This window comes from Sciurus carolinensis, chromosome 3 (assembly GCF_902686445.1).
Source record: "Sciurus carolinensis chromosome 3, mSciCar1.2, whole genome shotgun sequence".
NCBI classification, from domain to species: Eukaryota; Metazoa; Chordata; class Mammalia; order Rodentia; family Sciuridae; genus Sciurus; species Sciurus carolinensis.
In genome coordinates this window covers 56,297,841-56,311,105 of record NC_062215.1, presented here as the reverse complement: position 1 = coordinate 56,311,105, position 13,265 = coordinate 56,297,841, and the positions used below count along the sequence as shown (strand labels likewise).

General features: G+C 37.1%; 1 protein-coding gene and 1 non-coding gene across 8 annotated transcripts in view; one reads left to right on the top strand and one right to left on the bottom strand.

Moving 5' to 3' along the window:
* Nucleotides 1–13,265, top strand: part of Kiaa0753 (KIAA0753 ortholog) — an 86,149-nt gene that overhangs the window by 55,535 nt on the left and 17,349 nt on the right. For all 7 annotated transcript variants that reach the window (XM_047543026.1, XM_047543024.1, XM_047543027.1 and 4 more), the window contains 6 exons: nt 98–214; nt 1,366–1,455; nt 1,662–1,751; nt 8,385–8,463; nt 9,521–9,604; nt 12,798–12,983. In XM_047543026.1, coding sequence (XP_047398982.1) covers nt 98–214; nt 1,366–1,455; nt 1,662–1,751; nt 8,385–8,463; nt 9,521–9,604; nt 12,798–12,983 — 646 coding nt within the window. The remainder of the gene's footprint in view (nt 1–97; nt 215–1,365; nt 1,456–1,661; nt 1,752–8,384; nt 8,464–9,520; nt 9,605–12,797; nt 12,984–13,265) is intronic.
* On the bottom strand, nt 4,107–4,178 carry Trnaa-agc (transfer RNA alanine (anticodon AGC)). Its single transcript has one exon. It is a non-coding gene; the product is annotated as a tRNA-Ala (tRNA).

Here is a 13,265-nt window from a genome sequence, read left to right as displayed (position 1 = left end):
ACTTTAACGCTCTTGTCTTCTCTGAGCCAGCACCTTTGGATGAGTCACTGGATGTGGAATGAATAATTATAAAGGTCTACTTTTTCATATTTTGCAGTGCCGCATGGCTAAGGGTGAAATCTAGCCCCAGAGATGCTGTAAGAGAACAGTCTCTCCAACAAGAAGATACTCAAGAGGGAAGTCAGTTGAGTGTTGTTGAGCACAGAGCAGATAGGTTTGTGCTGATATTTTTCAAATCTTTGAAAATTAAAGGGCTCCTTTTATGTAGACTCTAAAGCAAGCTCCGTCTTGTCTGTCTTATGACTAAAGTTGGTTATTTAAAATGTAGATTACTAAACTTTTCTGTTAAACTCTCCAATTTATAATGAGCCCCTCTTTTATTCCTTCTAATTTCATTTGTTCAAAAATTGTGTGTTGATTGAATATCCATTGCTAGTTTTGTGTATGGCACAATTGTGACCTCTTTGGAGACTTTTTAAAAACGGGGTGAATAAGACATAATCCCAGCCCCTGCTTACTTAACAATCATCAGGGAAGGTGTATAATTAGCTATAATTTAAGGTAGAACATGGTACATACCCTACAAACTGCTGAAGAATTAAGAACTGAGAGTTTAGAAGAGGGAGAGGTTACTTCTTACTGCAGAGATCTAGGCTTCATGAAAGAGATTGAAATTGAACTAGAACTCACAAAGGAAGAGAGCAGTGAAAAAAGGTTGCTCTGCATTTTTTTGTTGAAATTATTTTTGCAACTGTGGGAAAGCAAAGAAGAAAAGGGAATCAGTGTTTAGGGGCTGGGGGCGTAGCTCAGTGGTGGAGCATTTGCCTGCCATGCACAGGCCATGGTTTGATCCCCAGCACCTTAAAAAAGAGTGGGGTCATTAAATAATTTGATAATATTCACATAACCTAAACCTAAAGAGTCAAAGCTCTTTCATACACAATATAATTGTTTAGAGTTAATGTTCCCCTTTTATTTTTATTTGACTTCGCTCTTCCTACATGGGGGTTCATTTCTTTGTCTAAACTTGGAGATATAAACTTTGTCTAAACAGCAAGGGCTTTGTTTTAGTCAAACAAAAAATTCTAAGTACAGTGATGCTTAGTTTTCTTGAGAACATAGGTAGAACAAGAAGTCTTCTTGTTCTACACACTAACTCAGTGTTTTTATGTGTAAATATCTCTTTATAGGAAATAATACAGAGAGCTTTATGGGTACAGAGAAGTTACATTACCTACTGAGTCCTTAATGGAATCAGGATTGGTGCTGGGGCTCAAGAGTTCTAACTCCTGCTCTGTTTCTGTGGTAATGATGCCCTGCAGTGTAGAGGCATAATTGATTTGACTCTTTTGTACTGTCTTCTAGGCTTGCTTGGCTTGATACTGAGTCTTCCAAAAGATTGAAGGAACTAAAAGAATTAAAAGTCAAAGAAGTGGACCAAATGCAAAAACAGAGGTAAATACTTGTTTCTGAAGTAGAAAAAGGTAAATAGGCCTATTTTTTATCATCTAGCTATTGAGGGAATTGAGATTGTTTAGGTCTCCCACACTTCTTAGCTTATTGGCTTTCCACCTCCTTAAAAGTCTGTGAAGCCTACAGGAGCCCAGGGAGTCCTGGTTGCTTTGAGGAGAATTAAGGTGACCCTTTGTACTGTTGTCTAGGCTTGAATGGCTTGATGCTGAAACTTCTAGAAGAACAAAGGAGCTGAATGCACTGAAAACTGAAGAAATGGATCGACTCCAAAAATTAAGGTATGCGCTTGCTTCTGAAGACTAGGGAGGGGCTGGGGAGATGGCTCAGTCAGTAGAGTGCTTGCCTTGCAAGCACAAGGCCCTGGGTTTGATCCCCAGCACCCAAAAAAAAAAAAAAAAAAAAAAAAGACTAGGGAAAGCTTCCCATTCTGATTGATTCAGTTTTAGCAACCACCCTGGACTCTTTAGGCCTAACTTCATTACATGAGTAAGTGAATGAATGAGCATCTGCATGCCTACATGTACCTTATACCGTGTTTTTGCTAGGAAGTGTTTCCTTTATGTGGAGTTTGAAGAAGAATTGGAAACAAAAACAAACAGAACAACAACAACAACAACAAAAAACATCTATCATTTGGGAGAATTCTGTCTGAAAGATCAGTCTTAATTTTGCTTATTTGTTTGTACTACCCTCAAAGGTACTCTTCTCTCTGAGGGCAGAAGGTTACTACATTGTACATGTTCTGCTCATGAGAGTGTGTGGATTCTTTCATTTTCCATGTTAGCTTGAGTACAGTCTGTTTTCAAATAAAGTTACTTTTTTCCATCCATTCTCTAAGAGTGCTACCACCTAACTGTAGGCTTAAAGAGGTTTGTTAAGATTTACTGGAGGAGGTGGGGAGGAAAGAATAGCAGTTCATTGGATTAGACAAAAGGGACTGAAGGGAATGGAAGGGAGATGGGAATAGGAAAAACAGTAGAATGAATCACACATAACTTTCCTATATTCATATATGAATACCTGACCAGTGTAACTCCACATCACATACAACCACAAGAATGGGAAGTTACACTCCATGTTTGTATGTTATGTCAAAATATATTCTACTATTATGTATAACTTAAAAAAAAAAAAAAAAAAAAGATTTACTGGAGCTGCTGATGATGCTTGAATTAGCTCATTTTTCCACCTCTGATAACCATTTACCCTGCAGTCAAATGAACAAAACACTTTCTGCAACATCTGCATTTCTGTCACTATAATAGAGCATTCAATCCAGGTTATAACGGCTGAGGTTTATCATGAGAGGGCTAGGATTTTTTGTTTGTAGTTAAAATTTCAAGTCATACATCACAATCTTAGGACTTGAAGGATCTTTTTTCCCCATTGGATGCTTCCAAGCCACTTCATACTATCTCCACAAAGTAACAGTCTAGCATATGTATACATACCCTCTTTGACAGGATGGTTACTACTGTCAGAAGGAGTTCATTCCTTGGTCACCTATAGCTATTAGAAGGCGCATCCTTACACTGTATGAAGTTTGACTCCCTGTGATTCCTACCCACTTGTTTTTTGGACCATATAGCATAAGCTTAATCCTGTGTACCCCATTTATCCCTTTGTGTGTCTTCTTTTATTTAAAAAAAAATTAAACATGTAGAACATAATAAATGCCTGTGAACAATTTAGAACATTATAAATGAACACCTTTGCACCCAAGCCAAGAAATGGGTCATTGCCACTACTGGAGAGGCTTCCAGTGACTCCTCCTCAACAGCATCCTCTTTTTCCCTGGAGGTAACAAATCTTCCGATTCCTATATTAATCTTTTCATTTATCTTTTTCATAAACCTACCACCTATGTGTGCATTCCTACCAACACATTGTTTAATTTTGAAAATGGAGAAAAAATATCTGACTGAACCAAGGGACAGTGTTGCTGGTATTAGATGAAGACTTTCAGTAAAATAAGTTGGATAGAGTCTGGATCATAATCTTGTGTTCCTTTTTTTTTTTTGGTAGTGCTGGGGATTGAACTCAGGGCCTCACATATGCTAGGCAAGCACTTTACCACTGAGCCAGGGGCCATAGGTGAACCAGGTCTGCTGGACTTTTGGGAGAAGCCTGACCAGGAGAGTAGGCTGCCCTATTATACTCTGCTTCTCAGCTCCTCTTTCAGCTTTAATGGGGGTGAGATAAGGATCCTCAGCAGACACTGGGGCACAGAGGGCCAGGAACGTCACTGGTATCAGGGCAAGATGAGCGAAGAATCTAGTTCAGGTTAGCTTCTATGGTTTTCCATATCTTTTCTTTCTGTTTACTTTTTTAAAAAATCTTTTATTTATTTTATGTGGTGCTGAGAATTGAATGCAATACCTCACACATGCTAGGTGAGCGCTCCACCACTGAGCCATGACCCTAGTCCTGTTTACTTACTTGTTTTGATGGAACAAATTTAGCTTCTTTAATCTTAAACGAGCTTCTTGAAAAAGGATGAATGGAAAGTAAATCATCTTAATCCTTTCAAACTTAAAATGGTCTTCATTCTACTGTTATATTTGCTAATAGTCTTCTTAATGGGTATTGTTTTTATTGACAATTTTTAAATTAAGCTTTTTTGTTTATTTGTTTGGTGATGCTGGGGATTGAACCCAGGGCCTTTTTCATGCTAGGCAAGCACTCTACCAACTGAGCTATATCCCTAGCCCAAATGAAGCTTTTTTTTTAATGAGATAATTATATATTCACATCAAGTTGTAATAATATAGAGAAACTTTGGAACCCTTTACCCAGTTTCCCCAATATAATATCTTAGTGAACTATAGTACAGTGCTAACAACCAGGATATTGACCTTGATATGGTCAATGATGGGCAGTGATATGGTCAAGAACATTTCCATCACCACAAAGTTCCCCTGTGTTTTGTCCATTTATAAGACACCTACTTGTAACCCTCGGCAACCACTAATCTGTTCTCCCTTTTATGATTTTGTTATTTCAAGTCTTATATAGATGAAAACATAGTATGTAACCTTTTGGGTTTGACTGTTTTTTTTCCCCATACATCAATCTCTGGAGATTCATGCAGGTTATTGCACATTTCCCTTGTTCATTCTTTTTGTTGCTAAATAGCACTCCATGGTATGGATACACTTCTGTTTTTTTAAACGTTCACCTGGTTAAACATCTGAGGGACATCTGGGTTATGTCTGGTTTGTGGCTGTCATGAATAAAGTTTCTATAAACACTCAAGTACAGTTTTCTTTTCTCTAGAATAAATGCCAGAGTGCAATTACTGGGTCACGTGTGAGTTGTGTTTGATATTGTACAAAACTGCTGAACTGTTCTCCAGAGTGGCTCTCTATTCCCACCAGCAGTATTGAGGGGTCCAATTGCTCTGCATTTTTGACAGCATTGGGTGTTTCACTGTGTTTTCTTTTAGACATTGTGATAAGTGTGTAGTAGATGATCAACATCTTTTTTATGTACTTATTTGTTCTCTACTCTTATTTAATGGCACATGGCACAGGTTTCTTTGTGGTGTTTGGTTTTAGTTGGGCAGTTATTTTCTGAAAATTTCCCATCTTACTCAACTGTCCCTTTCTTGGTCCTTTGGTCTTTATCATATCTTACTTTATCTTATATTTGTGTATATGTAAGTATGTGTGCACCTATTGGCATTTCTGGGTTGCTGGATTCTCTAATATCTGTTCTAGGACATCTGAGGCAAAAAGGAAACCCAGGGAGCTCACCACCTTATCTTTCTTTGGTTCCCAGAATCACTTACTGATCTGTCTTTGCTCCACCTTTCCTAGTCCTTTTCTCTAGTTTATATTTTATTTTATTTCTAGTTTATATTTAATGTCTAGGGTTCCTAGTTGTACTTAAAAACAAATTGGGAAAAGAATACATATATTCCTCCTCTCCTGAAGCAGAAATCTAACCGGAATTTTTAAAGTATTATTTCATTGTCTTGTTTCAATGAGAAATCAGAATCTTGCTTTTTAATTCTTTTCTAGAAGCAACTCTTCTTTTTCCCAGTGTTCTGAAATTTCACAATAGGACTTGGTGTACATGTGTTTTCATTTATCAGTGGACCTTTTTCAATCCGACAGTTTATTTCCTTTAGTTCTTGCTTTATTTTGCACTTGTTTTCCTTGTTGTTTTCTCTAATCTTCGGTTCTGCAACTCCTGTTCTTGAATGTTAGGCTTCCCAGATTGGTCCTCTGATTTTCTTATCTATTTTTCCTTTTTTCTCCCTGCTTCCCAGGAGGCAATTTCCTTATACTTATTATTTAACCTGTTAATAGATTTGTTATTTCTGCTATAGTGTTTTTAAATTTTAAGAGCTTTATTATGTTCTCCAAATTTCTCTCAATCTCCTTTTATACTATTTTCTTCTCTTTGAGTACATTAACAATAGTTTTTCTGTACTTTGCCCTACATAATCTTCCTTTTCCTTCCCCAGCTGGTAATCCTTGGCTATCTTCTAATGTTTAAATGGAGGGCACTGATTACTGGTTGAAAACTCTATTCATCTGAATTAGAATTTGTATTTAGTTTTAGGTTTTTTTTTTTTTTTTATTGTTTGATTGTGGTATACTTTACATGTAGTAAAATACAAAGAACTCAGTGCTTTATAGTTTGGCAAGTTTTGACAAATGTATATACCTGGGTGACCAAACCCTAATCAAGTTAAAAGAAAATGTCCATTAATGTTGGACATTGGCTCCTAGGTGTTCTTCCTGATTTCCTTACCCAACATGACTGAATTCCTCACAGAGTCAGCCACTTTCTGATGTTTTGCCAAATAGAATAGTTTTGCCTATTTTTGAGCATCCTCACAGTACACTCCTTTGTGTCTGTCTCGCTTCTTTTGCTTAACAAGATATTTGAGCTGGGCATGTAATCCCAGTTGCTCAGGAGGCTGAATCCAGGAGTATTGCAAGTTCAAAGCCAGCCTCAGCAAATTAGTGAGGCCCTATGCAACTTAGTGAGACCCTGCCTCAAAATAAAAAAAAAAGTAAGATATTTGAGATTCATCCACATTGTACCTATATCTGTGTAGTTCATTCTGTTGTATTGCTGAATAGTATTCCATTGGGTGAATGTACTACATTCTCTTTATCCATTCTTCTGTGATTTAACATTGGGATTATTTTTCATTTTTAGGTAGTTTGTATAAAGTTTTTATAAACATGCTTACCTATTCTTTTTGCAGATATATGCTTTCATTTCTCTTGAGTAAATACTTAGGAGTAGAATTTCTGGGTTGTAAGATAGGCAGTTGTTTATAAAACTACCATACAAATTTTCCATAGTAGTTGTAAACTTTTGTACTACTGTCTGCAATACACAAATTTTCTAGTTGTTCTGTTTCCTTGCTTACATTTTGTCTTTTCAGTCTTTTTCATTTTAGCCATACTGGTGAGGATGTGGTGGTCTTTCCTGTGGTTTTGATTTGTATGTCCTCAATGACTAATGGTGGTGAGCACCTTTCCTAGTGTTTATTAAGTGAAATGTCAGTTCAGATCATTTGCCCATTTTTGTTGGTCATTGTTGTTTTCACTTATTGGTTTGAGTTCTTTATAGTTTTTGGATTCAAGCCCCTTGCCAGATATATGTGCAACAAATATTTTCTCCCAATACTGTAGCTTGCCTGTATATCTTCTAATAGTATTTGAATGATGATTATAAGTTTTAAATCTGATTAAGATCATTTTATCAGTTTTTCTTTTATGGTCTTTTTTTGTGAACTAAGAAATCATTGCCCAAGTTAAAATTTCAAAGATATTTTCTTCTAAATGCCTTATAACTTTAGTTCTTATTTTTGTGTCTATGATACATTTTGAATTAATTTTTATGTATGAGATACTGATCACAGTTATATTTTATTTCTTATGAATAGCTGGCTATTCCAGCACCATCTGATGAAAGGATATTGAACTTGAGCTTTCTTCTGGGGCCATGTGAGTGGACTCCTATATTGGTCTTGAAGTCTTTTCCTTTGGGATGGGTCAGGCTGCCCAGAAAAGGGTTATTTGATTTTCTGCCTAGAGGTTAAGGATCTGGTCCTAGGAACTGAGTTTGGGAGGGGGCTTCTAGTCTTATACTCAGCATTCAGCTTGCATACTTGCTCCCCTCTTTTGAGTCTGGCCCCTGTACAACTGTGATTGACCACCACTAGTCCAGAGACTCTGGAAAATGAGCAACTGAACTTCTCTTAGAACTGAGGAGAGAGGCATTTGTCTGGTTGTGTGAAGTAGGGCAAGGGATCTAGGGATCTAATTTCTCAAATATCATTAAACTCTTGTCTTCCATTATTTAACTACTCTCTCCCAACTTTCTTCAGACTTAGACATACATGGTACCACTAGTTGCATGCCTGCTTAAGTCAGAAGTGCACATGTGAGTTCTCAGTTTCTCCATTATAGGCCTAGAATTCAGCATGCTTAGGTCAGCTGTTTGTTATTGTTTTGTTCTTAGTCTTCTAGCACCTTTTTTCCCCCCTCATTTTCAAGGGTGTTTATATCTATCTTTGCTATTGTTGTCAGTGAGATTTTGAAAGGTAACAGTTTACTACCCTCTTTAGCTATTTAGAAACAACTAGTATGTCTTCAAGTGTCCCCAGAGCTTAACACACTTCCTTAGATGTTATCTAAGCCCTTGTATACCAGCAGTGTGCCTGCTGGGAGGAGGCTGGGAGCGCAGAAATTTGTCCTTACTCCACCGACTGATTCAGAGTCTGTGTTTTAATAAGATCTCCAGGAATTTGTGTGGTCATTGCAGTTAGAGAAGCACGGTAGGTCTTATAATCATTTGATTTAGTTTCACGTAGAGTGGTTGGGTATGCAAAACAGGATGTTTTCTTGCTTTTGACATGAATTTTCAATTTTATTTCTAAATAGTGTTTCTGCCACCCAGTTAGCGGACAAGGTAGAGGAGGCAGTTCTGGAACGTTTGAAACCCCTGTTGGTCAAGGCCCAGGTAATCTAGTTCATCTCCTCTGCTTGTCTTTGGAAGTTCTAAGGTAAAAAGAGTTGCCACAGAGGTAATACTGACCCTTTGTTGGGCCAAGTGTCTCTTTGGTAGCCTGAAGTTGCAGTGCAGATCTCTGCTTGTGGTGCACAGCACAGGGATGGTCCTGGTGGGCCCTCTCTAGATACCTGTAGACTACTGCACACTATTGGTGTGTCCTGTGTTATGGAGAAGGGATACAGATAAGAGGAAGAGAGGAAAGTCTCACTTTTGAGAGAGGTGAGATTTTAATTTGGGGAACAAGCTTTGGTTGCAGTTTGTATTCCTAACCCAATAAATCTATTGGTGATGTTAGTTTTTGGTTTCCTGCTTCCACTCTAATGCTGTCCTCTCTCACCACAGTGATTTGGAATGATTGGTTTTAGGAGAGGGAGATTAGGACACTTCTGTGCATGAACCAGTACTTTCCCGAAGATGAAATAACATGCAGCATCACCAAGAGGTTGTGTCATCCTCCCCTGAACAGTGAGCTAAATTCTACAGCCAGACCCTGGCCAAACCCTACAAATAGAAACCATTGTGTTTGAATGAATAGATGAGGCTACAAAAGAATATTATAGTCTTAAATAGAATGAATACCATCTGGGTCCCTGCACAGACCACTGAACTTTGTATTTCTAGGTTAAGGAATGTTAAATTATTATTGAAGTCCATGGAAACTTCAGGAGTATTGAACTAATGAGATCTTAGTGGTCAAATCATCTAGCCTTCTCATTTTATCATTGAGGAAACTGTGGAACAGAGAAGTTGAATGACTTGCATAAAAGGACACAGCTACTCTGGCAGTGTTTTACAAAGTTGAGGGAGGAAAAAGCATGGGGAGCCAAGAGCAACACATGGCATTTATTTTCATGAAGACAAAGTACTTTAATTGCTGCGAAAACCCTAATACCACTAGAGCTGATAAATAGTTCCACACAGAAGTTATTCTGGTAACAGCATTCATTTGTACTAATATGAGTTGTAAGTTTTTATAATCCATGAATGTATTTGTCTCTTTTAATAGAGAGTTAATTCTTCTGCGGAAGCAAATACTCATTTGAAGGATCGTCCATCATTGAACACAGCAGCAGCCCAGCCTGCAGAGCAGGTGCGTGTTGTTGGTATTCTGGTATTATTACATGATAATGTCTGCAGTCGAAGGAAAATGATATGCAGATTACTTTGCAAACACTACATTATTGTACTCAAGGAGGATGAAAATTATTTTTCATATCTGGCATGTTAATTCTTACAGTGTATATTTAGCATTATGACTTAGATCACCCTTGCAAACAGCACACATAACTCTCAGGAGCCACAGGTTTTTGTCGGTGGCTCTTTCATCTCTCCTTCTGATGACAATGTGGGTGCACTGTGGCCCAGAATGTTGATGACTGTGGCAGAAGAATGGTCGCCCTCATTTCCTTTCTTTCAGCTTCCTTGTGCTCATTACTGGCCTAATTTCCTTTATACTTAGTGCCTAATATTTTTGTTAGGCAAGCATGTTTTGAGTGCCTAATATGTGACCAGTGTCTGGTCTAGCAGAGAGAAAAGAAGGTCCAGGAAAGAAATAAAAACATCTTCTGTTGACATGATCCTCCCTTGTGTAGCCTTGTGTAGGCTAAGGGCTGTGGAATAGAAGGTGCAAGTTGCATTCATTTAGTGTTTGCAGAGGTAGGAAAGATATTTATTGTTTCAGTTAACTCAGAGCAAGTAATGGGCAGAGCAAGTATAAAGACTTCAGAGTTAGAAGGAAGTTGAACTGACATCACCAGCCAGTGACCTTAGGAACAGGAAGAAAGGTTTGGAAAAGATATTCATACCTATTCAAATTACTAGTATTTTATACCATATTTTCAGTCTTTGTAATTATAATTCTCTTTGTGATTATAATTCTCTTGTACCAGTATCTTGTGACCAAATCTCATGGGAGGTGAGACTAAGACTGGAAGTTAAAACCTACATTTGGTCATTACAAAATCAGTTATGCTCTGGTTGGTGTTTTGTGCAGCATAGCCTCTAAATGGTTTTTCCCCTCGCAAAATAATGTGCTCATGTCTAACTTAGGGAGTCAACTCAGTACTGTGTTTTAACATGAAAGGAAAATGTAGTGATTATAAATGCAGATAGTAGAATACACATTTTTGAATATTGCTAGGAATGATCAGCCTTGAACTGTTCTGTAGGCATCAAATAATCTCCAATACAGTTTATTGAAAGGGAAAATTAACTGTCTAGTATTTAGAATTCTGGGCTATTATTATTTTTATTTATTTTTTTGTACTGGGGTTTGAACTCAGAGGCGCTTAACCACTGAGCCATATCCCCAGCTTTTTTTTGTATTTTATTTTGAGACAGGGCCTTGCTGAGTTGTTTAGGGCCTCCCTGAATTGACTTCGAACTTGATCCTCCTGCCTCAACCTCCCAAGCTGCTGGGATTACAGGCATGTACCACCCCACCCTGCAAATTCTGGGCTATTATAAACATCAGAATCATTACTAGGAGTTTTCCAGTTATTAACATCAACAGTCAATGTTTATAAATAACTGGACAAAAATAAACAGAAACAAATTCATGGAAGTTGTCATGATAAAATAGAATTTTCTTTTACTATGTTAACTTATGAAAGAGCTGCGGGACCTTAAACACAAATTCTCAAAATCATTGTCTTTAAAATGGAGAAGGGGCTGCAGTGATAACTCAGTTGGTAGAATGCTTGCCTTGCAAGCACAAGGCCCTGGGTTCAATCCTCAGCACTGCAAAAAAAAAAAAAAAAAAATCAGTCATTGGGCTGGGGCTGTAGCTCAGTGGCAGAGTGCTTGCCTAGCATGAGTGAGGTGCTGGGTTCCATCCTTAGCACCACATTAAAAAAAAAACAAAACAAAAAAAACTAAAACTAAAATTGAGAAGACAGTTTGCTCCATTTTACTTGTATACATAACAAGTAAAATTTCTCTCAGTAGATTTACCTCTAAACAAGATGATCTCTGATACCAGAAGAAAGCTCTTATAAGGGGATGGTGATATCATATTTGTCTCTTACTGCTACTGTTTTTATTAATTAATCCTTCATTTGAAAATTATTTTTCTAAAATGTATGAGGTTTTTGTTTTAGAATTTAAAGTTACATAAGCTTATCACCAAAAATCTAAACAATTAGGAAAAAGTGTAATACGTAAAGTTAAACCTCCACACAAACAGACCATGTGCCATTCTGTATCATGCTTTCTTTATATTTTGTCACTCCTTCCGTGTCAACATATTGACTTCCATTATCTTTTTTAATGGAGCATAGTGTTCTTGGTATTCCATTCTTTATAGATGGAAAATATTGCATGTTCAACACACACACATACATATACATCTTAATTAACCACTTCTGTTTTGTTGGTTATCTCTAGGTTTTTTGGGGGGTTTTTTTGGTAATTTTATAGTGTTTATTCATCTGATTTTTATTTCTTTAACTTTGATTAGGGTTAGACATTTTTTATCTTTATTGGCCATTAATTTGGTTTCTTCTATTAGAAGATTTTTTTTAAATGCTATAGCTGTAACATTTTACTGAGTGGCTTATTTCATGCCAGGCACTGTGCTAAGCATCCCAACATCCAAGGTCCTGTGAAATCTTCTACCTCTGAAATACAAGATTATTATTTCCATAGAACAGATGAGAAGATTGAGGCCCAGAGAGGTTGAGTAAACTTGCCTAAAGTTGCAAACTGATGAGTGGACAACACCAGACTTTAATCCCAAGAGTGTCTCATTCTTTACCCAGCATACATTCTATGCAAGACTTGTATTAGGATCAAGAGGAATATAATACTTGTAGAAATACTTTGAAAATGTTAAGGATACAAAGTTAAGAAAGGCTGGCTAAGTGCTCCCAGATTATAACTACAGAGTTTCGAGCAAAGATAAAAAATTCTGAATTTGGTGATGTTTTGAGTCTTTTATAATATAAAACTATTGACCCAAAAGAAAAGAGGCATATCCTTGAATGTTTGTGATGTGTAAAATACGGTACCTTGTCCTGAATGTAACAGAAGGAAGAGATTTGTTTTACTAATGAACAAAATAGATAATTTATATGGACAATAATGGTATTACTTGATTAATGCTGTTATTTAAATAACTGATGAAAATTGTACTGATGTTAGTGCTTTTGATATTTAGTAACTTTGAGGTTTGTTTTAACATAGAAACTTTACCCGATTGAGCATTATTCTTTTGGTTTATTATTATCAGCAATAATCTTTAAGTTTTTAATCACCTTTCTACCCTTCCTTTCCTTGTTTTATAGGCTATAGCTGTTAATTCTGAATCTATCAATGTTCATCAGATGGATTACTTTTTGGAAGATACTGCTCATGAGCTCTGGGCTATGAGTCATGCTAAGATCTTGGGTTCAGAAACCTTAGCCACCTTGAGAGACAGCAAGGACAGCCCAAATCTGGAGACCATGATGCTCCGAATGGAGGAGATGGAAGTAGGTCTAGGGCTGCTGGTCTGGTTTACTGCTTGGGGCTCACCTCTTCCTTCTTATGCCTCTGGAGCTTAATAAGCCATAGTCACATGGTCCTGCTTTTAATTCTCAGTTGTATTGCCAGCTAAGTGTATGACTTTGTTATAGTCACTTACTCTGTCTAATGAGTAGGGTTTTTAAGGATGAGGTATAAAGCATCAGCATAGAGTCTGACACACACCCCAGTAAGTGATTTTGATGACTATTATCCTCCTAATAGTAATGATTTGTGATTCTAAAAACACT